Here is a 27,726-nt window from a genome sequence, read left to right on the forward strand (position 1 = left end):
CAACACTAGATGGCAGGAGTATGCAAAGCATGTGATCTACAGTTCACATGCCTTGAACACTATTATCAATTGTACATATGGTCTTTTTTTTATATGTTTTTTTTTTTTTTTTCCATTGGCAATAGCAACAAATAGCACTACATGTTTCAGCATTCAATGGCATCAGCCTTCTTACATCATACTTTAGTAGCGATGAGAACATTATGATTATTTGTTGGATAAACATGTTGGCATGGCAGCTCCAGTGAGTTGCATTTGTTCAGTCTCATCATTTAATGTCCCGTACGGCTAGGATGTCTACGAACCTGGCCTGTGGTAAGTCTAGTCTAGTCTAGTCTGGATATTTGTATTGCGCAACATATCACATCCCAAGTGACATTTTAAGGACAGAATTGCTCGGATGACCATGATTAACAGTGCATTGAACAACCTGGGGGTAGGACATAAAACTTGGAGGTGAGTTGGAGTGTCCTCACATGTCTGCTTATGCTTGTCGGTATGCCATCTGTTGCGCCTGCGCCTAATGCTCTGTCGAAAGGACTCCCGTGAGTGCACGAATCGGAGCGCCGGTATGCTATTGGCGGCTGCAGCTCTGGTGTCTTTGGGGGGGCTCAGGGGTTCGCATGCATGGTCCTACCCGACCGGGTCAGGTGTCTGTGAGGACTGATCTGTTGGATCTGGTCGCTTCTGCAGTGTTGTTAGGATCGCTTCCCAGTGTGCTGATATTTGTATTTTCCTGAGGCCTATAGTTTCTTTGCGTCGGATCGCTATGCCTTCTGCTCTGGCCCATGTGAGTGTGGAGTGTCTCCAAGCCTGAAAGTGTGGGGGGTCGGTGCCTTCCAAATTTTCGTGATTAGCCTCTTGGCCCCCACTATGCCCAGATCTAAGAACCTGGAGGCGACCTTAGTATTTTGCGTCCTGCGGAATTTGTGCAGCAGATACACCGGACAGTCAAAGGGTATCTCTCTCTCTCTCGGTACAGTTGTGCAGCGCTTCCGCCACTTCTCTCCAGTATGCACTGAGGGTGCTGCAGCTCCATAGCATGTGAATCAGATCGGCATCAAGGGCAGCACATCTAGGACAGGCGGAGTCGGTACGGTGAAAATATCTGTTGATTTTGGCTGGCGTGAAGTACGCTCTTTGTGTAATGTAGTACTGTATTTGTCTGAATCGCACGTTCCTAGGGATCTGAACTGGGCTGGCCAGCACTTGTCCCCATTGTCCGAGAATTGTCTACCCAGATCGTACTCCCACTTATGCCTTTGAGGAGTCTAAATTTATAGCCACATGTTGACGAAGCAAGGCTGCGAACCACCGCGTCAGGTGTCTGCCATGTCCCATTACGTGTAAGTATTGTATGGTGAGGTGTGAGGGCGGCTCTGTGGATAGTTCCCCCCACCGCACTGTGAGCATGGCTAACAATGACCGGTGTAGGAGTAATGCCCCGCAGGGAGCCCCTCATCCTCTATCAGTGTTGCATAGGAGACCAAAGCACCTTCGCGGTAAATGTCTCCTAGGGACTGTACCCCTGCCTCGTGCCACTGTTATAGCTCGGCAGTTGTGAGTACTCCCTGGCCTCTAGGAGCGCCCTCTAGGGGGAGCACAGGGGTGTATGGCATTATGTTTCGGGTTATGTAGAGACTCCTTTGGTAGCATTTGTATGCCCATTCAACCACAAAGGTTCCAGAGGTCGCGTTCACGTGCCGAGATGGAAGAGGTGGAGGATCTGGGACAGTGTGAGCGGTGGGCCTGTAGTCGTGATATCTTCACACTGGGGGTCTGCCATCCATCTGTCTACCCATTGGAGTTGAGCTACCAAGAAGTAGTGTTCGAGACGGGGTGCTGCCAGACCCCCCTGGTCAGTGGGAAAATATAATTTCTTTATCGCCACTCTGTGTCGACTGGGGCCCCATATGAAATCTCTGACCATCTTCTCCAGTAACAAAGAAGGAGGCCAGTACATAGACAGGCAGGTTGGCAAACTAGTACAAAAACCTTGGAAGTGCCACCATCTTCACCAATGCCACTCTGCCCGTCACTGCTAGGGGGAGTGTGCTCCAGAATAGCATCTGGGATTTGATGGCCGTTAGCGTCCTACCCAGGTTGCTGTCTCAGAGATCTGGTGGTTGGCGATATATCCGAATTCCAAGGAAGCGGAATGTGTCTGAACTCCACTGTGCCCTTTCGCCATTGAGCACAAGACCTGGATCTGGGATTCCTGCGCCAAAGGCATTGAGCTTACCTTTGCCGACATTTACTTTCAGCCCTGATATGGCTGCAAAATCCGGTAGGATTTGGGACAGACATTCTGGCACATTGTTGATATCTTGGAGATAGATTAACAGGTCATCGGTGTATAGAGATATTTTGTGTGTGCCATCGCCTAGGAGTTACCTCAGGTAATTGCATTCGGTCTTCGAAAGTTGCTAGGATAGGCGGATCACAGCAGCTTTGGGACTGATACAACTGGCTGTAATAATGTGTCAAAGCTGCGTGAATGTCACGTTGTGTGTGTACTAAGGTTCCTGTACTAGTTTGCAGCTCGTCTATTGGTTTGCGGGCGTGTTCTTGGTGAATTAGCCCGGTCAGAAGTCGGCCTGCCCTATCAGCGGTGGCGTGAGTGCGGGTCGCCTTCGAGCTGTAGTAGTGACAACGAAGGCGTTCTATCAGCTCAGCGTGCTCTGTGCGCAGCGTCTCCAGGTGTTGCCTGTCCCTACCTCCACCCTCCCCCTCCATCTCAAATCGCTGCAGCTGCATTTCTATTTTACTTAGGCCGAAGGTTAGTTGCCTACGTACGTTCCAAGTCATACCCTTACAGTGCCCCCTTGTTGTGACTTTAAAGGCTTTCCATTCCATTAGCGCATCTTCCCCTGTGTTTTTGTTGACCTCAAAGTATGTAAAGAGCGCCGTGCCTAGCGAGGATCGGAATGCTGGGTCTTCTAGCGCTGCGGTTTGGAGTCTGTTCTACAAATGGTCCTTTAACTATGTATTTCAAAAGGGAGATTTGTAAATGATATCCTGGCACGTCCAACTGAATCTTGAAAGGGAGTAAGATTATACTTTAATGGATGCCGCTGATTAGTTAGTAATTGATTAGTATACTGATTCCTGAACAGAGAGTGACCATTATGTGCAGATAATAAAACACACTTCTTTGGGTAAGGAAAGCAATTTGGTTACTGAAGTTAGCAGCATTAGTGACATACAAGAGGAATTATTAGGCAAATTACCAATTTCCCTTATGCTAATTAATATTTAATAATTAAGTAGGAGGGAGACAGTTTTCATAGAAGGATGTACCATGTCTCTAATCCCATAATTATTTGGGAAGAGATGTAACATGATCTTTGTGAATGTTCAATTCCTAAAACTCAGTTTCAAAAGAAGGTTAAATCACTTTCAAAGCCAGTTCAAGCACAATCGTCATGGTTTAATGAGGAACCTTTTTGGCACTTACTGGTTCTTGATATGGGGATGATCAGTGTGAACTGGAGTTGTTTGTTTATTATTGTGGTGGAAGTAATTCAAATCACTGATGGCGATGTTCTAAAAAAAACGCTACTGAAACTGTTATATATAAGACAAATAGGATTGTCTAGATCCCCAGGTCCAAATGGGCTTCATGTGGTACTGTATCAGCTATCTATATGTCTGCTTTTTTGCTTTTTATACAGTTACCAGAATTTCAGGAAGTTACCAAACATAAGGCAATTCCATTTTCATGGTTGGGTAGTATTCAAGTTCTCATTTTTAAGTGAAGACCGACATGCAACATTTTAAGTTAATTGCCTTGCCGGATTCGGACAGGAAAATCTAAGCAAGACTTATCCTGAGGCATCTAACTGATTGGATAGAAAGTATTGATGTGCCCACTGAAATATTAGGTTTCAAGACAAATTTAGGAAGGGTGAATAAAGTCATGGTAATAAGGTACTGGGTACAAAATCTTTGCAGTTTGGAAGCATTGTGGGTGCTTATATGGACGACTTCTTGTCAGCCTTGATGAAAGAATGGGTGAGTTTTTATAAGGAAATTGCAAGCCTTACATTCCAAGACAAGGGTTCAGAGGTGTGGAAAAGGATGCACAGTTTAGAAGGAGAATCCAAACTAATAGTGGTTTAAAACTCGTTGCGTTCTTACTCCTGCTCTATGTTCTTTGTAAGGTGCGCGCATGCGCACGTGCGCTCCTTACACTTTCACAGCGCCCAGCACCTCTGCAGGGGTACATAGCAGATTACAGCATGAAGAGAAAAACGTCCCCAGCTACTCATTTAATAAGAATGCAGCAGTGTGGAAGAAAGTTTTCTCTTCATGTGCGCACTGCAAAAGGGGAAGGAATCCAGTTGAAACGAGATCCTGCTGGGGTCCCATCAGTACTCTGATGGGGCCCCTCCGGGTGGAAATGTGATGAGACAGATCTTTAAGTACATATACTAATGCATTTAACACCTTTACAAGCCCTTCTGCTTGAAAGGACTTTAAGAGGTGTTAAGTGCATTAAGATGTCAACAGGCTGCAGGGGAAACACAGGTTCACTGGTCTATGCGGCCATCAGGCTGGTCTTATAGGCAGGTTGTTTTGGCTGATGTGGCCTGTTTTATGGGTTGGTTGGTCGGTTTTTACTGTTGATTTCCATGCCATTATCACAAGCATTACCTGCAATAAACACAAATGCATGGAGTGCCCCATACCTTGTAGAACACAAATAGTATGTCTTTACAGATTCAAAACTGCCCTTAATTTGCAAATGTGGGACACTTTTTTTCTCATTCACTGATGGAGACCATTTGTTGCCCATTCCAAACCTGAAGGCACATGCATGGCTACAGTAACAAGCACTGGCAAAGCAGACAGGTTTCGCCTAAGCAAGAGCTATTGGCTTTGTCAATGTTTTATTAGATATAACGCATCCAGTGTTGACCGCATCTTAGCGATTTATTTTCCTCTTTACACCATTTTGCATAGCAGTCGGTGCTGCTATGCAGTATAGCTAAAAAAACATTGACAAATCCAAATAGCTCTCAGGAATGTGAGTGCTATTTGGCTTTGTTTAATGCTTTTGTGGCGGACAGGAGGTTGGAGGGGGACATAACAGAGGGAAACATAAAAAATTGGAGGTGTCGGGGGAGGTCTCCCCTAAATAAGAAAAATAAATAAACTTAATTTAAAATGATATACCAATAAATATAAACAGTGGCCTATGTAATTTGCATTGTGCTGACATTCTAACTTATTTATCTATAAGTACAGCTACATCATTTCCACCTAAAGTAGGCAACTTGCACATTTGTGTCCTAATATATACCAATGATTTGGTCGTATTATAGGGTACTCCAATGGCTCTCCAATGCTAGATGGATTGTTCGTCAACTTACTACATGACAATTACTTAAATGGTGAACTTAAACAAAAGTACAATTATTATATTTGGCTGACATAGATATCATTTTGTAAGGACAATAAACAGCACTTTGAAATACAACACACCGATATATATATTGGTATTACATTCAGTACAACTCTAAACTCTGGTCCAATATAGAAAGTATAACAAAAAAGCATGTCAACAGAGGTCTGAAAACTTTCAGCAATTGTTTATATGTACTCTTTGCAATAGCTCTCCTAAATGTTTTCAATGCAAACGTTGTGTTCATTATGTTATATGCCTGCGCTGTATACTCAGAGAAGACTTATGATAAGGTGAACTAGTGGTTGCCACTGGGCGACTTTTTCATTTATGTCAACTTACTCCATTTGCTATTTTTAGGAGAGAATTAGGCGTAACCTGCAGTGCAGCCTTGGCTGAAAAACATACGACTGGAAAGGACAATTTTGGGTAACTGTTAAATCATCACTGCCAAGACAACTGGGGGGGACAAAGCTCTAACTATAAAGAGTAATAGCTTTCATGGCTATACTGAAAGGTTAATAGTGAGATATTCGTTGTATTGCCTGTTTTTTAGAGTCATTTATAAGAGCTAAAAATCTGAGAGCTTCCAAAGTACCCTGAGTCGACCTAAACCAAGACCCATTAGGTAACAATGGCTATATCGCCTCCGTTTACAAAAATCTGTTATTAAAAATCTATAACAAAGTTTACATTACAATTTCAGCTTCTTAAGAACACCTTTTTGTGTGTATCTTAATTTTTATAAAGCCTTTTTACATTTTCTAAAGTAAAGACCAGACTGGACACTAATATTAAGTAATGCTTTTCACTATGTCAATTAGAACTGATTTTCTCACCTCCTCTACCGCCTGTAGTAACCCAATCCAATTACTTCACTAACCCGAAAGAGAGGGGTGCCTGAAAGGAGTAACATGACTATGCACCTTGAGTGTATCAGTGGTAAACAACAGGGCCAATAGAGCCTAGTAAACACTGACTATCCCAAGAAAAGGCTTCATATTGTATTTGTTCTGTCCGAATTTTTATTTATGTCCCTTTGTCTGATAATTTTCCCCTCAGCTGGCAGCATCAAAGATGCATGCACATCTTACCCGAGCCCTATGTACTGCTACAGGAATAAAACTGCCTGAATTACTAGTGGTCCATAGTCCTCAAGCAACATTGTCAAGTCGTTTGAATTGCTTGTGCTTCAAGATAAAGTGAGGACCTCTCCAGCAAGGGGTCACTTTAATTGCAGAGGGGACAGCCAATCCGAGCGGAGAGCCAAACTGAGGAGGCAACCTACCTGGTTACCTTCCACAAAGACACAATACCACAACAAGCATTAGAAATGCAATAGGTCTCGCAGCATTAGAGTTAGTGCTTTTAGAATTGTTTATGGTTTTTTTTGTAAATCTTTAGCATGAGGTTGAGGGTGAGTGAGGGTGAGTGAGGGTGAGGGGTTGAGGGTGAGTGAGGGTGAGGCTGAGGGGTTGAGGGTGAGGGTGAGTGAGGGTGAGTGAGGGTGAGGCTGAGGGGTTGAGGGTGAGGGTGATTGAGGGTGAGTGAGGGGTTGAGGGTGAGTGAGGGTGAGGGGTTGAGGGTGGGTGAGGGGTTGAGGGTGAGTGAGGGTGAGGGGTTGAGGGTGAGTGAGGGTGAGGGTGAGTGAGGGTGAGTGAGGGTGAGGGTGAGTGAGGGTGAGTGAGGGTGAGGGTGAGTGAGGGTGGGTGAGTGTGTGGGTGAGTGTGGGTGAGTGTGGGTGAGGGTGAGGGATTGAGGGTGAGAGGTTGAGGGTGAGTGAGGGTGAGGGGTTGAGGGTGAGTGAGGGTGAGGGGTTGAGGGTGAGTGAGGGTGAGGGGTTGAGGGTGAGGGGTTATGGGTGAGTGAGGGTGAGGGGTTGAGGGTGAGTGAGGGTGAAGGTGAGTGAGGGTGAGGGTGAGTGTGGGTGAGGGATTGAGGGTGAGGGGTTGAGGGTGGGTGAGGGGTTGAGGGTGAGTGAGGGTGAGGGTGAGTGAGGGTGAGGGGTTGAGGGTGAGGGGTTGAGGGTGAGTGGGGGTGAGTGAGGGTGAGGGGTTGAGGGTGAGTGATGGTGAGGGGTTGAGGGTGAGTGAGGATGAGGGGTTGAGGGTGGGTGAGGGTGAGTGAGGGTGAGTGTGAGTGAGGGTGAGTGAGGGTGAGGGTGAGTGAGGGTGAGGGTGAGTGAAGGTGGGTGAGGGGTTGAGGGTGATTGAGGGTGAGGCGTTGAGGGTGAGTGAGGGTGAGGGGTTGAGGGTGAGTGAGGGTGAGGGGTTGAGGATGAGTGAGGGTGAGGGGTTGAGGATGAGTGAGGGTGAGTGAGGGTGAGGGGTTGAGGGTGAGTGAGGATGAGTAAGAGTGAAGGTTAGTGAGGGGTTGAGGGTGAGGGGTTGAGGGTGAGTGAGGGTGAGGGGTTGAGGGTGAGTGAGGGTGAGGTGTTGAGGGTGAGTGAGGGTGAGGTGTTGAGGGTGAGTGAGGGTGAGGGGTTGAGGGTGAGTGAGGGTGAGGGGTTGAGGGTGAGTGAGGGTGAGTGAGGGTGAGGGTGAGTGAGGGTGAGTGAGGGTGAGGGTGAGGGGTTGAGGGTGAGTGAGGGTGAGGGTGAGTGTGGGTGAGGGTGAGTGTGGGTGAGGGTGAGTGAGGGTGAGGGGTTGAGGGTGAGTGAGGGTGAGTGAGGGTGAGTGAGGGTGAGTGAGGGTGAGGGTGAGTGAGGGTGAGGGGTTGAGGGTGAGTGAGGGTGAGTGTGGGTGAGGGTGAGTGAGGGTGAGGGTGAGTGAGCTACATCTAATGACTTCAGAGGACTGCTTATAGACTGTTTAAATTACAACCACTGTCGATAGTAAGTACTATTGACCCTGATAACACCCTAATATATGTCCAAAGTCACAGTTTGGTAGGACTGGGCCAGACCAATGTATATGTTTCTATAAGTGTAGTCAGGACCATACAAGGGTTAGTTGAATAGCCTTGGCGGAAAACCCTGCTTCATTGTCTGGGAAGATTTTATTTAAATAGCTCGTTCCACATTTAGCTGTAACAACTTAGGAGAGAGCCTTCCCCACTTGCATCAAGGAAGATAAAACCTGTAAACGGTGCTACCTGACGGTAGAGCCCCTTTGCAAAACAGACATCAGGCAAAGAGTTATGCTGTTACTCTTAAATAGAGTGTTATGATGGAATGCACATTGAGCCCCCCGGCCTGGGGGCGTGAGGCGGGAGGGGCTTGGCTGGGCTCCAGCGTGTGTAGGATTCCTGCTTCCCTGCACGGGGGTCTCCTCTCTGCCTGCAGCTGAGGTCACATCCTGCCCTGCCCGCCGCTCCAGACATCCATACAACTCTGCCTCCTTTGTTGTGGTGCGAGCAGAGCAGGCGCGAGAGAGGCACGGAGAAACCCTGGCACTGCCAGCTGCAAGGGGCACGGGAGCAAGATCACACGGAGAGACGCAGCGGCGCCCGGGACTGAAGGGAACGGGTCCTTGTTGTTGAGCGGAAACCGAAAGAAGAGGTACCTCTGTCGGCCCCGCGGGCTGCAGAGCACCAAGAAAGGGTGGAGGGGGCAGGGGAGGAGGGGTCCGGGGAGGAGGGAAGGGCCAGAGGGACTTGATGGGAGTGGTGGGGGGGGAGGGGGAGGGTATAGAGAGGGAGAGGAGGAGAGACAGGACAGGGGCAAGCAGCAGAGATGGAGGGGTAGAAGATAACGGGAGAGAAGCAATGAAGGAGGAGGAACCCCTGCAAACGTGTGTGTGTACATATACATTAGTGGACTGTGTGTGCATGACGAGGTTGTCTGATAGTAACCTTGTGTAGGTAAGTGCACACATTTTAGCGAGGAGTGTGTGTGGTGTGTACGTTTTCTCCGTGTAGCATGTGCTGAACCGCAATGGGACAACAAGCGAAAGGATCGGAGACACGGCGACACGGCGGGTAAAATAAACAAAAAAGAAGCCGGAGGGAAGAGAGGGGAGGGGGGAGGAGAAATGCGACACGGCGGGAAGGGGAGGGGGCGGAGCGGGTCAAATAAAGAAACAAGCCGGAGGGAAGAGAGGGGAGGGGGGAGGAGAAATGCGACACGGCGGGAAGGGGAGGGGGCGGAGCGGGTAAACAAAGACGGACGTGCACGCGCTTTTAAGCTCAATGCGCATGCGCATTGAGCTTAAAAGTCACGGGCACTGCAAGGAATCGCCACGATTCCTTGCAGTGTGGATAAAGAGCGGATAAGTCCCAATACTCTCGCCTTGCTCGATGCGCATGCGCATCGACAGGCGAGACCTAAAAACCAAGCAACACAACTCCCTCCAGCTTGTATATACAACTTAAGACAAACTGAGAGGCAATCTTTCTGTGAGTCTTTCTGTACACAAACTTCTAATGAGCAAATAAACAGCCTGTAACTATGTAGACGAAAGGCAAAATAAGCTCTTCTTTCCTTCTGTCCCATTCGCTATAATACTGTTGTAAACAAGCATTACATTTAAAAGTGTTAAAGGCCTGCAGGCTTCGTGAATTGCTGATGACATTTTACAAATCCTGAATGCTTTTGGTTAGTCATAGCTGAGAATGGGAAATGTTGGTGGCTTTCCAAAAATGTAAGGTTCCAGAGCAGTAGTGAGTGTAGGAAACTGGGCTTCTGTTGCAGTTGTCCCCCCCACTTTTTGCCCCCGTTTCTGCTACTGGATGCGGATTCTGATAGTGCACTGAGGCCTGCTACCAGACCTCTGTGCCAGTGCTCCTTCCCTAAAACAAGGTAAAGTCTAATTGTTCCACAATTGGCCAGGAACTTTAGCACCCCTGTAAGTCCCTAGTAAATGGTACACCATTTGACTAGGGCATGGGTGCTAAAGAGGATCCCTGAGGGCTATAGCTTAACCTACACCACCGTAAGGAACCCTCATACAAATTCCACACAGACTGCCATTGCAGGCTACGTGACGGTGCAAACCATGAGAGAAAACATGGCATGATACACTTCTGTGTATCATACTAAAGTCACTGCATCTAATATATGTGAGTCACCCCTACAGCAGGCCTTGGAACTGTAAGACAGTGCGCATTATATTTTATGTGAGGACATTTCTGCATGAGCAGATATGCCCCTGTGATGTCTGATTCTATTACTAGATATTGCGAGTGAGCAGGGAAGCCATCATAAGGTATGTATGGTGCACCTTGTCAAAAAGTGTTCCACAGCTACATAATGGCTTCACTGAAACATATAGTGCTTAGTAAACACCTCGTATTAATAAACCCACACTGACTCCAGTGATGGATTTATTATACATGCACCCAGAGGGCGCCTTAGAGGTGCCCTCTGAAAACCTACCAACTAATGGTGTGCTGACGGACTGGTCATAGCCAGCCTGCCACCACAGACGAGTTTTCCCATCAGGGGTGAGGGCCATTGCTCTCAGGAGATCAGGAACAAAAGCCTGCTCGGATAGAGTGTGTTTACAGACCCTCCACTGGGATGACCTATGAATTAACATTTCAAGCGAGGGAGCCTCAAAGAGCCACCACCTTTGGTATGCAAATCTGGCTTCACTAACAGGAGAGATGACGACCCCCTACCTTGAGCCCTCTGGCACCAGGACAGGTGGAAAAATTAGCTATGCAGGAGGCGTGTTACACTGCCAGGCTGGACACACTTCTAGGTAGACCAAGCCTGATGTGAACAACCAGTTTAGGCCTCCACCATCTTGTGTGTGGTGGAATTGGGAATTTTGGGACAGGGTGAAGCCCACTCCCCAAAGGAAGTGGTCATCTAGGGGGTGTAGTACCCCAGATGTAAATAGCCCATTTGCTACTACCCCTCAATCCCCTTAACACTCCTAAATTTAGTATTTAGGGAACCCCCTGACACCAGGACTTCAAATTTCTACACACCAAAAGAAGAAGTGGACAAGAAGACAATTGCTGACCAAAGAACTGAGGAGAACGACTGACTTGGCCCCTGCCATTGTGCAGACCTAAAACAATTCAGACAACTTCCAGGCTGTCACAAATTGCCAAAGAAACTCCCTTGGAGTAGAGGAGCTACTCCCCAGAAGCTGCAGGCACCAAAGAAGTAAGAGTTAGTTCGCCGACCTGCCGCTCACTGGGACTACTGACTCAACAGCCACCCAGAAAAAACTTGCAGCGCTCCTACAGGTCAGACCTGTTCTCCCTGCAAGTGAGGGAATGCCAGGACCGACCGGAGCCACACAACACCAACACCTGGGGTACCAGACCCCTTGCAGCAGCCAAGGCTCATTGTGTCTAGTTCAGACACTAACACAGAGGAAGACCGACCTGCACGTCAAGGGACTTTAGGCGCAGTGAGAACCACATTGAGAGTCACCCAGCTGTCCTGTTTGCCTCCCTCTGCAGAAACCAAAGAAAAAGAAGTGAGTCTGTGACCCCTGCTACCTCGAAGCATCTATGCACCATGCTCCAGAGCCAATGTCCAAGGAAGGTGACGGTGCCAAAACGATCCCCAGACCCACAAGAGCTAAGCCCACTCTTGGGTCTGTCAAGACTGGAGTTCCAGTCGCCGCCTGCAGCCTCTTTCTGTAGGCCCCCTCCAACCGCAAGAAACTCCAGCACCGGATCCGATACCAAAAGACATACTGCACCTGAGCCCCACAGTCCAAGGAGAAGTGGACTAGCGGTATCCCCATGTGCCCGAGGATCTCAAGATTCGAGGCCTCCTGTGGGTTCCCCTGGACAGGCCCCCCAGTCCCAGCTTACAGCCTCTTTCTGACCAGACAGTTCTCCATTGAAGTGAAAGGGACACCCAATGCTGTAACCCACCTCTGCACCCGGACGCCCCAGAGCCGCCCAAGGTGACCTATTGGTGTGGCCGTGGACCTTGCCCCATACTCACTTTAAGTTCAGAAAAACAGTCTTGTAAGTTGTTGTTAAGTGCCATAATGCAATACATGTTTTTCCACCATAGGATAACATTACCGATCCAGAAAATGCACCGTGTCTATTTTTGGAAACTGTAAACATTCCTAACTTGAAAAGTACTAACTTGATTCCGATTATTTTGGTATCTAAATTTATATAAAAGTATGTGTTATTTATAAAAATTGGTGTCCGATTTCTTTATTGAGTGTGTGTATCATTTACTGCCTTTGTGTATGCAATGAATGCTTAGCACAACCCTCTGATATGCCCAAATGCTCGCCCACACTACCACAAATGAGGGGTGCTGTTTGTGACTCTGTAATTCCTTAGGGGTTTGCCTAGACTCTCTACATAGTGTACCTCACTTTGGTGCACTATATAGCGAGTCAGCTTCCTACAGTGAGCCACATGATAGCTACAGTTCGATCCTGGTGAGGCGAGTGCAATGGTTGCACTCTGAAGCTTGTTGTCACATTAGCTGACAGAAATCACTCTGAAGGTGGCCGTGCAGTAGTGATGGTCAGGAGTACAAAATGCATTGACATTTCTCCACAGGTACAATCACTCTATGACTAGTTCCTTGTGGTGGTAGCTGTTGTAACTGAGAGCCCTGGCCTGGCCCCTCACCTTCTCAGAGGCATCCTGCTTGCGTGCAGAGTCTCTTCCCCGCAGGCTCTTGGTGCTGATGCCGGACTCTGAGGTCTGCATAATCAACTGTGTAGCCAGAAATTGCTGTGTAAAGAAAAGTGCATACGTAAGCAGCAATAGTTGTAAAGACTTTCATTTACTGCCTGAGTTTTCCTTATCCTTACCTTCCCTCACCACTGGTGGATGCTTTGATGTATCCCTAAATTGTGGGACCAGGATGCCAGACATTCCTGACACTAAACTGGTGTTACTCTCCAGTGGTCCATTGAGAATAGTTAACGAGTCCAATGAATGAAGCACCCACATAAACCACAACATAACATACCTAGAAAAATAGCACTATTCTCAGCTCTGGCACACAAGGCTTAGAAATACTCTAAGAAGTGATGGAGAAAGGAAGGATGACTGATCTCGGTGGTTGTGGCGCTTAACAGTATGTAGGCTAATTCAATCCCCTGCGTTGGTAATAATGTGTGTTGTTGGGTGCCTAGGTATGGGCCGTCATCATAGCCCACCAGTAATCAACAGATTGCAGTTTAAATGTTCAAAAACCTATCACACCAACATAAACTGATCAACATTAAAGTTTGATACGATATATCATTTCACACAAAACATAGAAGTCCGGTACAGAAAATAATTCATTTAATCTTTGAGGCTTTCCTCAAGTCCAGCCAACACGTGTTTCGTCGATTGGGCAGGAACCCACGACTTCATCAGGGCTGGGAAAAGATACAATACAAAATATTGGAATTGCGAGATAACATATCTCATTCTTCATCAAGCATACATCCAGTCAATGTGTTTACATGACGGCAAGTGAGAGATAACGTTATGCATATGTATCCCTGAGCCTTAGATTTATGCATTCCAAGCGAAGAAACAAGAAGGCGGGAGATTAGTAGTACAATCCCATAGGAAAAAAGTGTGAAATCTCTCAATTGAAGAGAAGAAAGAAAGCCCCACAGTTCGTGATGTCGATCAATTTATAAAAAACATATCGCAAAATTATGGTGATCTTGTGCTCACCCCATGGACACTATCCCGTAATGTGTGTGACAAAGTGATGAGCCCCATGGACAACCTTACCACCATTACAGTATTTACAAATGGATTGGTAACGAGCTTACCTTCAATAGGGTAAATATTTAAATCCCCGTAGCGGTTTGAAGTAATTATCCCAATTCAGAAATCCGGATGAGTAATAAGATCGTTCCTCCAATGCAAATATTTGAAGGAAAATTTCCCCGCTATCAAGTGTAACAGAAAGGAACTATATTTAGTAAAATGGATATTATTATCTCCACGTGTTTGTGTCAATATCTAATTTGTCAAGGTATCTTACCTCCAATATTTCGGAGTCCCAGGGCAGCGTGCTATGTGAACGATCTTATTACTCATCCGGATTTCTGAATTGGGATAATTACTTCAAACCGCTACGGGGATTTAAATATTTACCCTATTGAAGGTAAGCTTGTTACCAATCCATTTGTAAATACTGTAATGGTGGTAAGGTTGTTACCACAACAGTTGTAAATTACTGTAATTTTACATGTGCTCACCACAGCGATAGTGAATAAATATTGGCTCATCACTTTGTCACACACATTACGGGATAGTGTCCATGGGGTGAGCACAAGATCACCATAATTTTGCGATATGTTTTTTATAAATTGATCAACATCACGAACTGTGGGGCTTTCTTTCTTCTCTTCAATTGAGAGATTTCACACTTTTTTCCTATGGGATTGTACTACTAATCTCCCGCCTTCTTGTTTCTTTGCTTGGAATGCATAAATCTAAGGCTCAGGGATACATATGCATAACGTTATCTCTCACTTGCCGTCATGTAAACACATTGACTGGATGTATGCTTGATGAAGAATGAGATATGTTATCTCGCAATTCCAATATTTTGTATTGTATCTTTTCCCAGCCCTGATGAAGTCGTGAGTTCCTGCCCAATCGACGAAACACGTGTTGGCTGGACTTGGGGAAAGCCTCAAAGATTAAATGAATTATTTTCTGTACCGGACTTCTATGTTTTGTGTGAAATGATATATAGTATCAAACTTTAATGTTGATCAGTTTATGTTGGTGTGATAGGTTTTTGAACATTTAAACTCTAAGAAGTGAATATAAGACAAACCAATCATTTTATTTATTAGGTGCAACATACAAGTTACTTACCTTCGGTAATGATGTATCTGGTAGAGACGATTCTAGCCGCAGCTTCCTTTATGTAGTAATCCCCAGGCGTGAGACTGGATCCGGAAACTTTTCTGCACGCCGGGGGCGGGGTGACATCACGCGACCCCGCCCAGGCGTCGTCCGCGTACGTGACGTCAGCGAGGTCACATAAGACCCGCCCCGGCGGGGAACTATGGAGAAATTTTCCGCACCACAACGCGGAACCACCAGATAAAAACCTGTGGAAGCATGTGCGAAGAGGAGAAAAAATTGGAAAGGAACTGTGATTAACTACACCACCAGAGTAGTGTCAACACCGCAAAACCCAAAGGCAGGGAAAGAAGAAAGAACAAGCAGAGCCCTGCGCAGCCACCCTGCCAGCACATAGACAGCCTCCCACCCTTGTGCCCCTGAGGGAAGGAACATGCGTAAAAGTCATGGCACACAGAGTAAACCTACCACCCCCATCCTGAACAAGTATGGGAAAAAGTCCCAAGACAGACAGGGACAACAAACCTCCAAGCCACTCCAACATAGAGGGCAACCACCCACAAGGGTCAAAGGCAAGATGACCAGATAACCCTTAATCAGAAGATAGCAATGGAAGGAAGGGAGGGGAGGGAGGACATGAATAGAAACCAATCCCCCCCAGCCCTGGAGTAGCCAGAGCATCAGGACACCGGAGCACCGGAATCCCATCCTCCAAAGAACCAAAGGAGGAATGAACCACCCCCAGACGGAGCCACCCGTCAAGAACAAAGTAGTCACTCACAGGAGACACAGCCCCCAGCGGGAGGCGAGTACCGAAGACCAACCCGAGGGTCCTCGCAGAATAAGGGAGGAAAGGCGGGCCGTGAAGGAATCTGCGGCTAGAATCGTCTCTACCAGATAGTAACTCGTACATCTGATAGAGACTACTAGCCGCAGATTCCTTCACGTAGAATAGATACCCTAGCAATACCCCCTGGGAAAGAGGGTCTGCGAAAGGACGCCACCAGCCAATCCAGAACAGAGGACCCCACAGGGGACCAGATCTGTGGACCACGTAGAACCTTGTCCCTGCCAGGCAATGGGAACCCCCACAAGCAGAACCCCACCAACTCCAAAAGGATGTAGAAGGGAGAAGAAGGCTGAAGAGGCCCATACACTCACAGCAGAGGAACCAAGGGCAAGGTCGGAGAGGCAGAAGTACCACATTCCCCCACAAGGCAAACCAGCCGCCTCCCCATGCCAATACAGGAAGAGCGGAAGAAGAAGCCTAGAGGACCCAAGAACACGAGGGAAAAGAAGGTGAACCCACTCCAGATGGAGAGCAACCTGCCAGCCAGAACAGCGCCAGCAGTCAACAGCCGCTAGAAGCAAGAAGAGCAGCCCAAGGCCCCAGGAAGGCCGAGTAGGCAGCGCCCGACAAGTGAGAACACAGGATCATCCCCGACCTCAGGGCAGGAGCAGGGAGAGGAGGAGATACCAAGGCACACCACTACGAGTGGCCGGGCACACGACCTCAGGGAGCAAAAGCAACGTACATAAACGCCATGGAGAACAGGCACCCGAAGGCGACCAGAACCCCCTAGCAGAGCGCAAGCCATATGACAACTACCACTACCCCACATAGGGTACGTTAAGTCCCAAGATATTGGAACCCCCTTTGGAAGAACTACCGCAGCAGAAGAAAAACAAAAGAGCCATGGGGAAAAAACACACCCGCGGGAGGCTTGACAAGCAGCCCAACCAATGCAGAAGGCCTAATCTCAGGGCCAAGTCTGTGCAAAAACTCCGGCAGAACACACACACAGAAGCAACAAAAGGGCCGTTCAGCAGCCAACAATGCCAAAGTCCCAAGGAAGGACGCAAATGGCCAGAACACACACTCCACAGACAGAACAACCGGCCTAAGAAGGCCCAAAATCAACCCAACTCAGGAGTCACTGAGGAGAAGACTGAGGAGGAGGATGGAGTCCTGCCAAGAGCCTTTGGATGGCGGAGTCGGCCGCGGCATGAAACAACAGGCTGCCATCAAACGGAAGGTCGAGGAGTCTCTCCCGAATATTCTCAGGGAACACTCCGTCCCGAAGTCAAACATGGCGACGGAGAGCGACTGCAGAAGCCATGGACCAGCCCAGCACCTGCGAGATGTCCAGAGCGGAGCGGAGAATAAACTCCCGGCCATCCACAGCATGATGCCTTAAGTCCACCTGACCAGTCTCCTAGGACGCTGCGGATCCCAGAGACCCAGCCGAGTCCCACAAACAGGAGGAGGCCCTAGCCAGCACACACAAGGCATTAAGGGCCCGCAGGGCAGCGCTGATCGAGGCCAACATGTTGCGCCCCCAAGAGTCCAGCCAGCGGGCCTCTCGGGACGGCGGAGTCAACAATGGCGGCAGGGAGGAAAAGCAGTCCGCAAAAGGGGGCTGACGGCCGAGGGGTGAAGGGAAAGACACGCTAGGTCACGCGGCGCCGGGAGGTGCCGGTGCAGAAGATGGTGAGGCACCGGGTCCCCTGAGGCAGGACGCCTCCAAGCCCCCGTCAAGGAAGAAAGGAGCGAACCCTCAAAGGGAAGTAAGATTTCCCTCCCACCAGAGCCCTGGTGGAGGACCTCCAATAGATGGACCGCCGGAAAGTGAGTCACCGTATCACTCATGCTCAGGATGCCCACAGCCGTGGGCACCGCGTGAGCGAAGGCCGCACCCGCCTCCGTAGGGCCCCGCGGTGAAGAAAGCAGCTCCTCCGTGGGCGACAGCTGCAAACTAAGGCGGCCGTCCCCGAGGCCAAGCAGGACGGGCAAGGGCCATACCTGGAAGTCAAAGGGAACCTAAGAATGAGGGACTTGCAGCTCTTCCGACGAATACCTCTGCCTCAGGAAGGGCGGGGAGCCACCCTTCGACGCCGTTGAAAAAGACACCACACGGCGACCAGTCTGCGGGGAGGATGACACCAATAAACAGGCTGCCTCCGGAGAAGAAGGAGCGTGCGAAGATGAATCCACAGTACGGCCCCTGCGCGGAGCTGTAGAGTCCGCGGCCTGAGGCAGGACGTTGGCACCATCTGGCGTTACTGGACAAGGTTCCTCCAAGTCACCTCGCACCGGAGACCAGATGGGAGACCGGAGTGGAGCTGGAGCCGAACCGGCCTGGGGCGACGCCAGAACGATGCCGACCTGACCCCGCCGAGGCAGCCACCTGGGTGGGGAAAAGAGACAGGCCTGGGGAGTGACACGAAGCCCTCCGCCAGCCGCCGCCCAGAATGAGGCGTAGATCGCTCGGCAACCCATGAGGCAGTGCCAGGGACGATTCAACCTCTGAATCGCCCTCCGATGAGGCAGCCGCCTGTGGGGAGGGACGACAGGGGCCCGGAGAGGGACAAGGGGTCCTCCCCCGGCCTCGACCCGGAGTGGGACGAGGAGGGTCAACAGACCCCTGTGGCTCTGCACAGTGCACCTGCTGCCGGCGCCGTAGCGGCGTCACCTTGGCCTTAGACAGGACCACCTTGTTAAAGGGCCGAGAGGGGCTTGGGGATGCGACACAGGCCCCGGCGACCTCCTGCCACACCACATGGACTCCCGCGGGAGTTTGCGGCGAGGCAGAGACGCCGTGGCCTGAAGGAGGTGCCCCGGAGGAGCCGCACCCCAACAGCACCCGATCCTCCAAGCCTGGATCCGAACCAGTCGGCGCCGGGGCAGAGCCACCGGCGGCGCCGTGGAGGGTCCTGCGCAGGGAGAGGGATCCACTGACGCCCCAGTAGGGGAAGGAGGAGGAGACGCCAGCGAGGCCTGCAAAGCTGCTGCGTTTGACTCCATTTGGACTCTCGACGCCCCAACACCGGGAAACGGTGGATAGGACGCCACGTGGGGCCGCATCACCCGCGGAGAGTCCACGCCCCCGGCAGGCCAGAAAACAGCCCCCGGGGACAAACTGCGACACTTACCCACCAGGGATCGACGCTCACGTGACATCGGAGAAGGGCGAGGACGACGACCATGGCCGTATCTGAAGCCGTTCGCCAAAGCAGACCGAGGGGAGGACGTCGACCTGGAGAGACGCGCCAATAGAAGGTTCATCCGGCGTTCCCGCCGCGACTTCAGCTTCAACTGTTGGCACGCCACACAATCAGTGGTGCCGTGACCCTCCCCCAAACACCACATACAAATGAGATGAGGGCTCGTCACCGACATGAGACGCCCACAAAACGTGCAAATTTTAAAGCCCGAAGGCATTCGCACACGGTTCCACCAAAAAGAAATGGAAGAAAAGGGGCTCTAAATAGGCCCGTAGCAAGGACCGGATCCGCGTTGCACGCGGAAAAGGAAAAAAGACTGACGTAGGCGCGCCGGGGCGGATCTTATGTGACCTCGCTGACGTCACGTACGCGGACGACGCCTGGGCGGATTCGCGTGATGTCGCCCCGGCGCACAGAAAAGTTTCTGGATCCAGTCTCACACCTAGGAAAAATTCTACGTGAAGGAATCTGCAGCTAGTAGTCTATATCAGATGATAAAGTGTATATACATAATGAACATTATCACAAAGTACAAATATTCAAAGGGTCCTAGGCTGCAACAGGTGGAGATATATCAATTGCAGATGTGTTAAATGGAAAATTTGTGAAAACAGACAGAAAACATTTGCGTACACCGTGTAATACCAAAAATGTACTTACATATAACAATGTTTTTTTCAGTTTGGTTGCCATGACAGATGCATATTATTTGCATATTGTATACCCCGGAAGGACACAGTAATTCACCAAAAGATGACGGATCCCTAAAAGGTCAGAGGTCCGAACATGGCTTGGAAAAGCTGCCTCTTTCAAACCCTGCTTGGTTTGTTTCGGCCTGTTCTATATTTCCCATATTGAAGTCAATAAAATGTGATTTCACTGGAGGTTCTCCTAGATTTATGATAGTAGAGTCTTGGCTCTGCTGGAAAGGGGTATACCAAAAGTTCCCCCTCCCACAAAGAGGATGGTTACTGTCGCATCATTTCAGGGTATGGATTGGCTGTCAGATGGTAGCAATTAAATGGTATTTGAGCATTAGAAGCCTTTTTACCTGCACCCCTGATGGAGAGGCTGCCTACCACAAACCCCAACATAAAAGGTGTATATAATATAGTGTGTGGTGTTACTTGTGAGTATGCATATATGTGAGTGCATGCAGTGTGGGAGTGCATGCAGCTGATGGAGGGTGGGAGGTTAAGAGATCTGTCACACGTTACTGGGCAATTTTGGAGGACTTAAATATAATCCTTTCACTGCATGTCCCAAATATCCACACAAGCTGACTGCTTCTATAAATCCCAAGTATACACTCAGATATGGGATTATAATAAACTAGTCCATCCCAACAACTCTCTCCACTTCTCTCCCTCTCCAATCATGCCAGCTCGGGCCACAACTATACACAAAATCTCAGATTGGATAACTCGTGCAGTAAGTAACCAGATAAGCACAATGTATCACATAAAATACCATATAGAGATCTGTAGTTGTTCAAAGCTACCGGCATGCTGAAGACAATAAAAGTGCTTGTCTGCCTCTTACCCTTCATGATCCAATGTGCTGCATTCGTAACACGATAACTGCAACTCAGTGGTCATCACGCACAATATGGAATACTTTCCACATAGTATCAAAACAAAAACAATATTCTTCAAACCACACACCCTAAACAGTGTAGCATGCTTTAGCGCCCTTCATAGGGGTAGTAAGCGCTATAAAAGTGCTGCAATGCAATACAATACAGTGTGAATGGTGAATAGTGTCCATAGAGGACAGACTATGTGGGTCTGCAACGGGACCAAAGTTCTCTGATTTGCAAAGCTTTGCCTCCCTATCCTGAATGATTTTCTAACCTGCCCTCTGTTTTTCCTATAATGGACTTGACCATGAGCAAGCCACTGGACAATAGGTGCCAAACACCAGAGCCCAGCCTTATTGCAAGGAGGTACACTCAAACACAGAGACTGGAGGTTTGGCGTGTGGTGGAGAGTAATTCAGAGGAGGTTTGGCGTGTGGTGGAGAGTAATTCAGAGGGCAAGTACTTTTTTTATCTGTGCCTTTAGTGGGAAGGCTGATTACTGTCCTACCTCAATAAAGTTTAGCCTAGTTCTTCATACATTTCGGACTTGTCTTTCCCCAAGGAGGCAGTGGAGGTACTCCATAATCATACCCACTGTGTCAAATGTTTTGCTCTCCTTGCCAGGAGGAGCATCACTTGACACATTCACCACCTTCTTAACGGCTGTAGCTACAATTACAGTCCTCACTACATCAGATCTTATATATGTTTGGATTATGCGGGCAGGAGGAAACAGCTTCTTTTTTGCAAGGTCAGTGATGCACTCGTAGCTAAGGAATACATTATAGCAGAGCTGCAGGAGGATATATTCTGCTGTACTCCAACTACCACTCAATACTGTACCAAACGCATTATACTGTTGGTAACCTATGTGAGTTGTCACTGCACTATGATGAGCGTGGCTTTGCAGTGAGCAGTTTACTGCAAAAACTATTCTGTTCACTTCGGTATTGAGACTAGTTCAAGTGACAGTGATGGCTCAATAGTTAGAAGGTTTTGACCATGGATAACTATCTGGAGGTGAATGCTCTAGGTACAGATCCATTTGTGGGTTGAAAACACTGTCTCTGAAAGCCTAGATCTAATATTGAAGAACATTTCTAATCTTTCTCTCCTCATGTAAGTAACCTCAAATAATCTCCACAACCTCCTTAAATATACTGTGCTCTGATACACTACCACAAGAGTCATACTACATAAATACACACATATGTATACACACAAACACACACAGGATGGCTTTTTCTCACCTGGATTTGCTCAAGAACGTCTCTCTGCATCTCCACCGCCATGTGATAGACGTCATGATCTGAACTGTTGTACATGACAGCATTCTGAAACATCAGCATGATGTCACGCTGGAACTCAGCCGTGGTGCGAATCAAGCTCGTCTCTATGTTCTTCTTGATGGTGGAAAGATCCATGGGCCTGAACACAAAGCAAACTTAAAACTGTAGGTCACATATGACTGGATCACGCCTTACCTTAAAAATTCCCCTCCACCCAGCAACCACAGTACTTTTTGTTTCCCTAACTAAACTCTATTGAGCTCACAGAGGAGGGTGTGTCTAGTGACCCACTCCCTCAAATAAAACCTCCACCTCCCCCAATACTTCAGCACTGGAGCAAGAAGCTCTCCTAATCTCCCACAACTGAGCGCCCTCATAAGGCTTCCCTCTAACCTCATTAACCCTTCTGGACCCCACTAAGTTTCTTTGTCTTGCACATTATATTACCTCTGGACAATGCTGTGGTACCCAGGGGCGATGTCATCAGTAACAGGTTGTAGGAACACATTGGCATACCTGTATGGTGGATTCAAAGACAACAATCATGGGGAGGGGGTCAAAGGGGGGGAAGTAAGGAACAAGGTCACAATTCAATAATGAGACGGGAGAACAGACACATTCTAGGGAAGGTTAAAGTTCCTGGATAATACAAAGATACATCACTTATAAAGACAGAACTAAAACTAAAGTTCATGTCTACCGGCCACCAGGATATGTTGGTTCTTGATGATCTTGACTAAGTATATGGAGAAAATACCTCTCACTACCCAACTTATTGGAGAAAATACCCCTCACTAGCCAACTTATTACACATGGCAACTTTAATGTAAACGTGAGCATTCAGCAAAAAATTGTCTTATCGACCCAGCTTCTTGCTCATCAAAACTACAAAACATGCATTCATCCACTACACATTCTAACAGGCATTTACTTAATCTGATTCTGATATCTAAAACATTTGCTCCTCCACTACTTCCATTACTCACTCACCACCTGATCATGTTTTTATACCTGTCAGCCATACTTCTCCCATCCTAATTCTAAACTCATGTTTACAAAATGCATTCTCCGACTTCCTACCCAGCATTTCTAAATCAAATACCTAACTTCTCACTCCCCCTTATTTTGAACAATTCAATGATGCAATGACCATAGTATTTCACTCTGGCTCTCTTCTAGGGAATTTAACCCCAGCATCTCCCCATTCACAGTTATGGATCAATCCTCTATCAAAAGTTTAAAAACAAGAATTTGTGCAACCCTTCAAGCATGGAGGGAACAACACACCAGCAAGAACCCCAACGTTTCTAACTTCCTTTGTAGTATTTGTAGGAAAATGCCCCTTTGTGTCATGGTCACCCAAACTTTTTTGCCACTGGTACTGATGTGTTTTGACTAATATGAACTGGGTCCCTGCTAACTAGGAGCCAGTGACAGTGCTCTTTCCCTAAAACATGGTAAAATGGTCTAATTGTAACACAAGTGGCAAACACTTCGGCACACCTGTAAGTCCCTAGTAAGTGGTAACCTTGGCACTTAGGGCATGGGTACCAAAGAGGGTAGCTAAGGGCTGCAGAATGTATTATGCCACCCTATGGGACCCCCCATACAAATTGCATGCAGCCTGCCATTGCAGATTGCGCGTTATGGTGCAAACCATGAGTGAAAACATGACATGACACACTCACTGAGTACCATGCAAAAGTCATTGCATGTAATACATGTAAGTTGCCCCTACAGCAGGCCTTATAGCCCTAAGGCGGGGTTGCATTATATTACATGTGAGGACTTATCAGCATGAGCAGATATGACCCTGTGCTGTCTAGTTCAATTACTAGATGGTACAACTGAACAGGGAAGCCATCTTAAGTATATGTACTGGACACTGGTTATTACTGGTCCCCCAGCAATATGATGACTTTATTGAAACCTATGGTGTTTGGTACCAAACATCTTACCTTGATAAATATGGACTGTTGCCAGTACTACATTTCTTATGACATGCACCCAGAGGGCCCTTTAGCGGTGCCCCCTAACATCCTACCAGCCTCTAGTGTGCTGGATGACTGGTATTGACTAGCCTGCCATCACAGACACATTTCTGACACCCTGGAGGCAAAACCCCCCCACACTCTGAGGTTAGAAACAATGCCTGCTCTGGTCAGAGGTGTTGTTACCTCCTCAAAGCCGGATGGCTAGTAATCAGTACATCAAGGTAAGAGGCTTCAAAGGGTCTGCCTCCTTTGATATGTGACCCTGGCTTCCCCCAGACAAGGTAAATGCAGCCCACTGCCCGGGGCCCATTTGGCATTAGCACACGTGGGGACAAGTAGCTAGTGAGGAGGCATGTTCACTATCAGGCCCGTTACACCCCTAAGGTGGGCTACCTGAAGTGAACACGAAAAGTAGAATTCACCACCTTGGTTTTTGGTGAAATTAGATATACTGGGTCAGGGTTATGCCCAATTCCCATAGGAAATGGTCAGTTAGAGGGTGTAGATACCCCAAAGGTAAGCAGCCCATAGGCTACTACCGTAACCTCCCCGTAACAACCCTAGATTGAGTATTTAGGCGGCACCCCTGACACCAGGAACTCAGATTTAATGGTCACAAGAAGAAGAGGACAAAGAAGAGCGAAGAAGAGAGAACTGTGGACCAACTGCAGACTTTTTAACACCAAGCACTGCCTACCTGCAACTGCCCCAACAATGGAGACAAACTGACTCATTTTGCCATTGTGCATCTGCCAAGAACCCCGGTGGACTGCCAGCACTTTGCCAATTGCCTGCAATCTCCCTTGGAGTAGAGGAGCTACTCCCCTGCAGCTTGCAGGCACCAAGCAGCAAAGTTCGATCCACTAATCTGCCGCTCACCGGTTCCACCGACCCTGCAGCCGCCCAGGAAGAGGTTGACGTGCTCCAAAAAGTGAGATTTGTCTCTCCACCAAGTGATAAGATGCCAGGACCAACCAGAGCCACACAGCACCAATACCTGGGGTACCGTACCCCTTGCAGCAACCAAAGCCTGTTTGAGTACAATCCGGACTCCAACGACTCCAAGACCGAGCAGCCGTCGAGGGACATCAGCACTGAAGAGAACAACTTTGAGTGGCCCAGCTGTCCTGTTTTTGTCCACCTCGCCCGGCAAAACCGACATTCGTAAGCACCCTTGACACACAAACCAGCTAATCTAACAACTCTGAATCTGAGGGCCCCAGCCCGGGTTCCCAAGAACTGACTGTGCTTCCTTGCTCCCTGGACCGTCACGAACCGAGCCCCCCATTGGGAGCTTCCGGACTTGTCCCCAAGTTCCCCACTGCAACCTGTTTCTAGGTGTGCCCTGCTCTCTCCTTCGGTGTACAGTGCAAAGTTACCAACCCGGACAGCACCCCTGCACTAGACGCTCAGGCAAGTAAAGACTAACTGCTGGTGGTTCTTCGGACCTTGGCCCCTTAACACCTTAAGTGCTGAATGGGACCCCTGGAAACCTATTGCAGGTAACTGTATGTCATATATGCTTTTTCCCATAGGAAAGCATTCCTGCTTAAAGAAGCATTTAGGTGAATGTAGGAAGCTGGCTATTTATTTGATATATAAAAAATCTGATATACCATTTAAAGAGTTCAGGGGTTCCCTTATGGAGGACGGGGCTTGCTATGCAATCCCAAAGTGCTCTGTTAGAGGGTAGTGTGGTTGAGCAGCCTAAGGTTTAACACAGAGGAGTACAAGATATTCGCAAATATACACAATGATCAAGACATGGCACACGACTCAAGAAGGAGATACACACCAATTTATTAAAATATCAAGTATCTTTATATAGGGGTAGTCATCAGAGAAAAATTATTCAGATAAGTAAGTTTTTAAATATAAATTCTTTTCACTTCATAGAGTGGACACTGCAATTTTTGATTTCTGCAATGTTATCCTATGGAAGGAAGAACAAGTTCCGCAAACAGGTATAGTACAGCGACTTACAAGACCAATCTCCAGGAGTTACAAAGAGTTGTGGGCAAGGTCCAAAGCAGCACAAACGGTACACCACCAGCGGCACAGGCGGCCATGTGCAGGGTGAAAAACAGCATTGGGAGCCCAATCTATTTCAAAGGAGATCGATCACTGCGGAAAGAGGTTGCAGACTCTGGGCATGAGGCCAGTTAGGCTGAACCAGCAAGTGGTCTTCGGCCTTGAACTGCTCGGGATGGGGGGACACCTTTTGGTCCTCTTCTACAAGGCCCTGGGGTGACGGGTGCAGGGGTGTCCTTAGGCATCAGGTTTTTCCTTACCGGAGTAGTTGCGGTTGAGGGGGATTGTCTGCAGAGTTTGCAGGCGATGTTGGGGAGTCTAGAAGGGGTGAAACAACAATGGACTTGGCATTTGGAGGGCTGGGGGAGCTTGTTGACACCAGTGGCCCACTTCAACTCAGGCCAAGGTGACGGATGCAGTGGTGACTTTGGGTGTCAGGTTTTGGTGGTTGCAGAGGCCTCAGAGTCTTCTCTTTTTAGAGTTTCTTCAGAACAGGTCTGCTGTTCACGGGGGTTTTGAGTCTTTTTCGAAGGCAGGCAGTCCTCCGAGGTTTCTGCAGTCAACCGCTACAGGACGAGTTGACTTTGGCGCAGTTTTCGACGAGGTATGCAGACTGGTCAGCAGGGTTGGTACCAGGTCAGCTGCTGCTTCTCTCCTCCCTGCTTTTGTGGCTCTTCAGTGTCCTCTCTCTTCTTAGGTCATCAGGATCTGCTTCTCTGGAGCAGGGGTCCCTCAATACTGAATTTAGGAGAGTATAAGGTAGTAGCCAGTGGGCTACTGATCCTGGTGATCACTACACCCCCTATATGACCACTTCTGAGGTGGGCATAACCCTGTCACAGAATTGCTAAGTATGCATCATAAAGATAACTATTTCTGAAAAGTCGTGTCCACCTCACAGTAGCTCATCTTAGGGGTGGTACTAGCCTGGAGGTGGCATGCCTACCGGACTAGCTAATTTTCTTGCCTGTCCAGGTGCCAAGGGGTTCCTGGACAAAGATGTCAGCTTCCTGTCCCGTCACGGGGAGCCAGATGCGCATTTCAAAGGCTGCAGTCCTTTGCGGCTTACTGCACAAGAAAGGTGTTGTAATCTGCTTGTTAAGTAATGCATCCTCCCTGCCCTTGTTCTATGCCTTGCTGCTCAGCCAATGTGATGTCATTAGAATGTTATGAATGTTTGTACTTGAAGGGAGTTCAGTTGGAGATGATGGGTTGAGCAGCAAGGAGGCTGCACCTGGTGGGGCGTATATTGGAACATATGTTAGAACTAAGCTGTAACTTGATGAATAAACCACCAACTACAAGAGTTGTCTACGAGACTTCTTTGATTACTACAGAAGGCTAATCAGGTGGTCATCCGTGGGAGGGGGGTGTAACGCCCTTTTCCCGAACAAGCTTTTGTTCTGGGTCTCCTAAGAGCAAAAGGCTCTCACCCTAGGAGGTCAGAAAAGCGTCTCAGGTGGCAGGCTGGTAGAAACCAGTCAGCAAGCACACCATAGGCTGGTAGGTTTTAAGGGGGCACTTCTAACGTGTCCTCTGGGTGCATGTATAGGTAGATCCAATACTGGCATTAGTGGGGGTTTGCCAATACGAGATGTTTGATATCAAATATTTCTATTTTCAGTGAAGCCGTCATGTAGCTGGGGAACTTGTTTTCACCAGTGTCCAGCATATGTTCTAAAATGGCTTTCCTGGTCACTTGTACTGGGAGCA

The 27,726-nt window shown here is 48.3% G+C and overlaps 1 protein-coding gene across 7 annotated transcripts in view; it reads right to left on the bottom strand.

The window, feature by feature from the left end:
* Positions 1–27,726, bottom strand: part of BRD8 (bromodomain containing 8) — a 483,292-nt gene that overhangs the window by 59,349 nt on the left and 396,217 nt on the right. For all 7 annotated transcript variants that reach the window (XM_086931819.1, XM_086931816.1, XM_086931815.1 and 4 more), the window contains 3 exons: positions 22,436–22,504; positions 21,950–22,127; positions 12,914–13,018 (listed from right to left, as the gene is read on the bottom strand). In XM_086931819.1, the coding sequence (XP_086787945.1) occupies positions 12,914–13,018; positions 21,950–22,127; positions 22,436–22,504 (352 nt within the window). The remainder of the gene's footprint in view (positions 1–12,913; positions 13,019–21,949; positions 22,128–22,435; positions 22,505–27,726) is intronic.

The sequence above is a fragment of the Lissotriton vulgaris genome, chromosome 7 (genome assembly GCF_964263255.1).
Source record: "Lissotriton vulgaris chromosome 7, aLisVul1.2, whole genome shotgun sequence".
NCBI classification, from domain to species: domain Eukaryota; kingdom Metazoa; phylum Chordata; class Amphibia; order Caudata; family Salamandridae; genus Lissotriton; species Lissotriton vulgaris.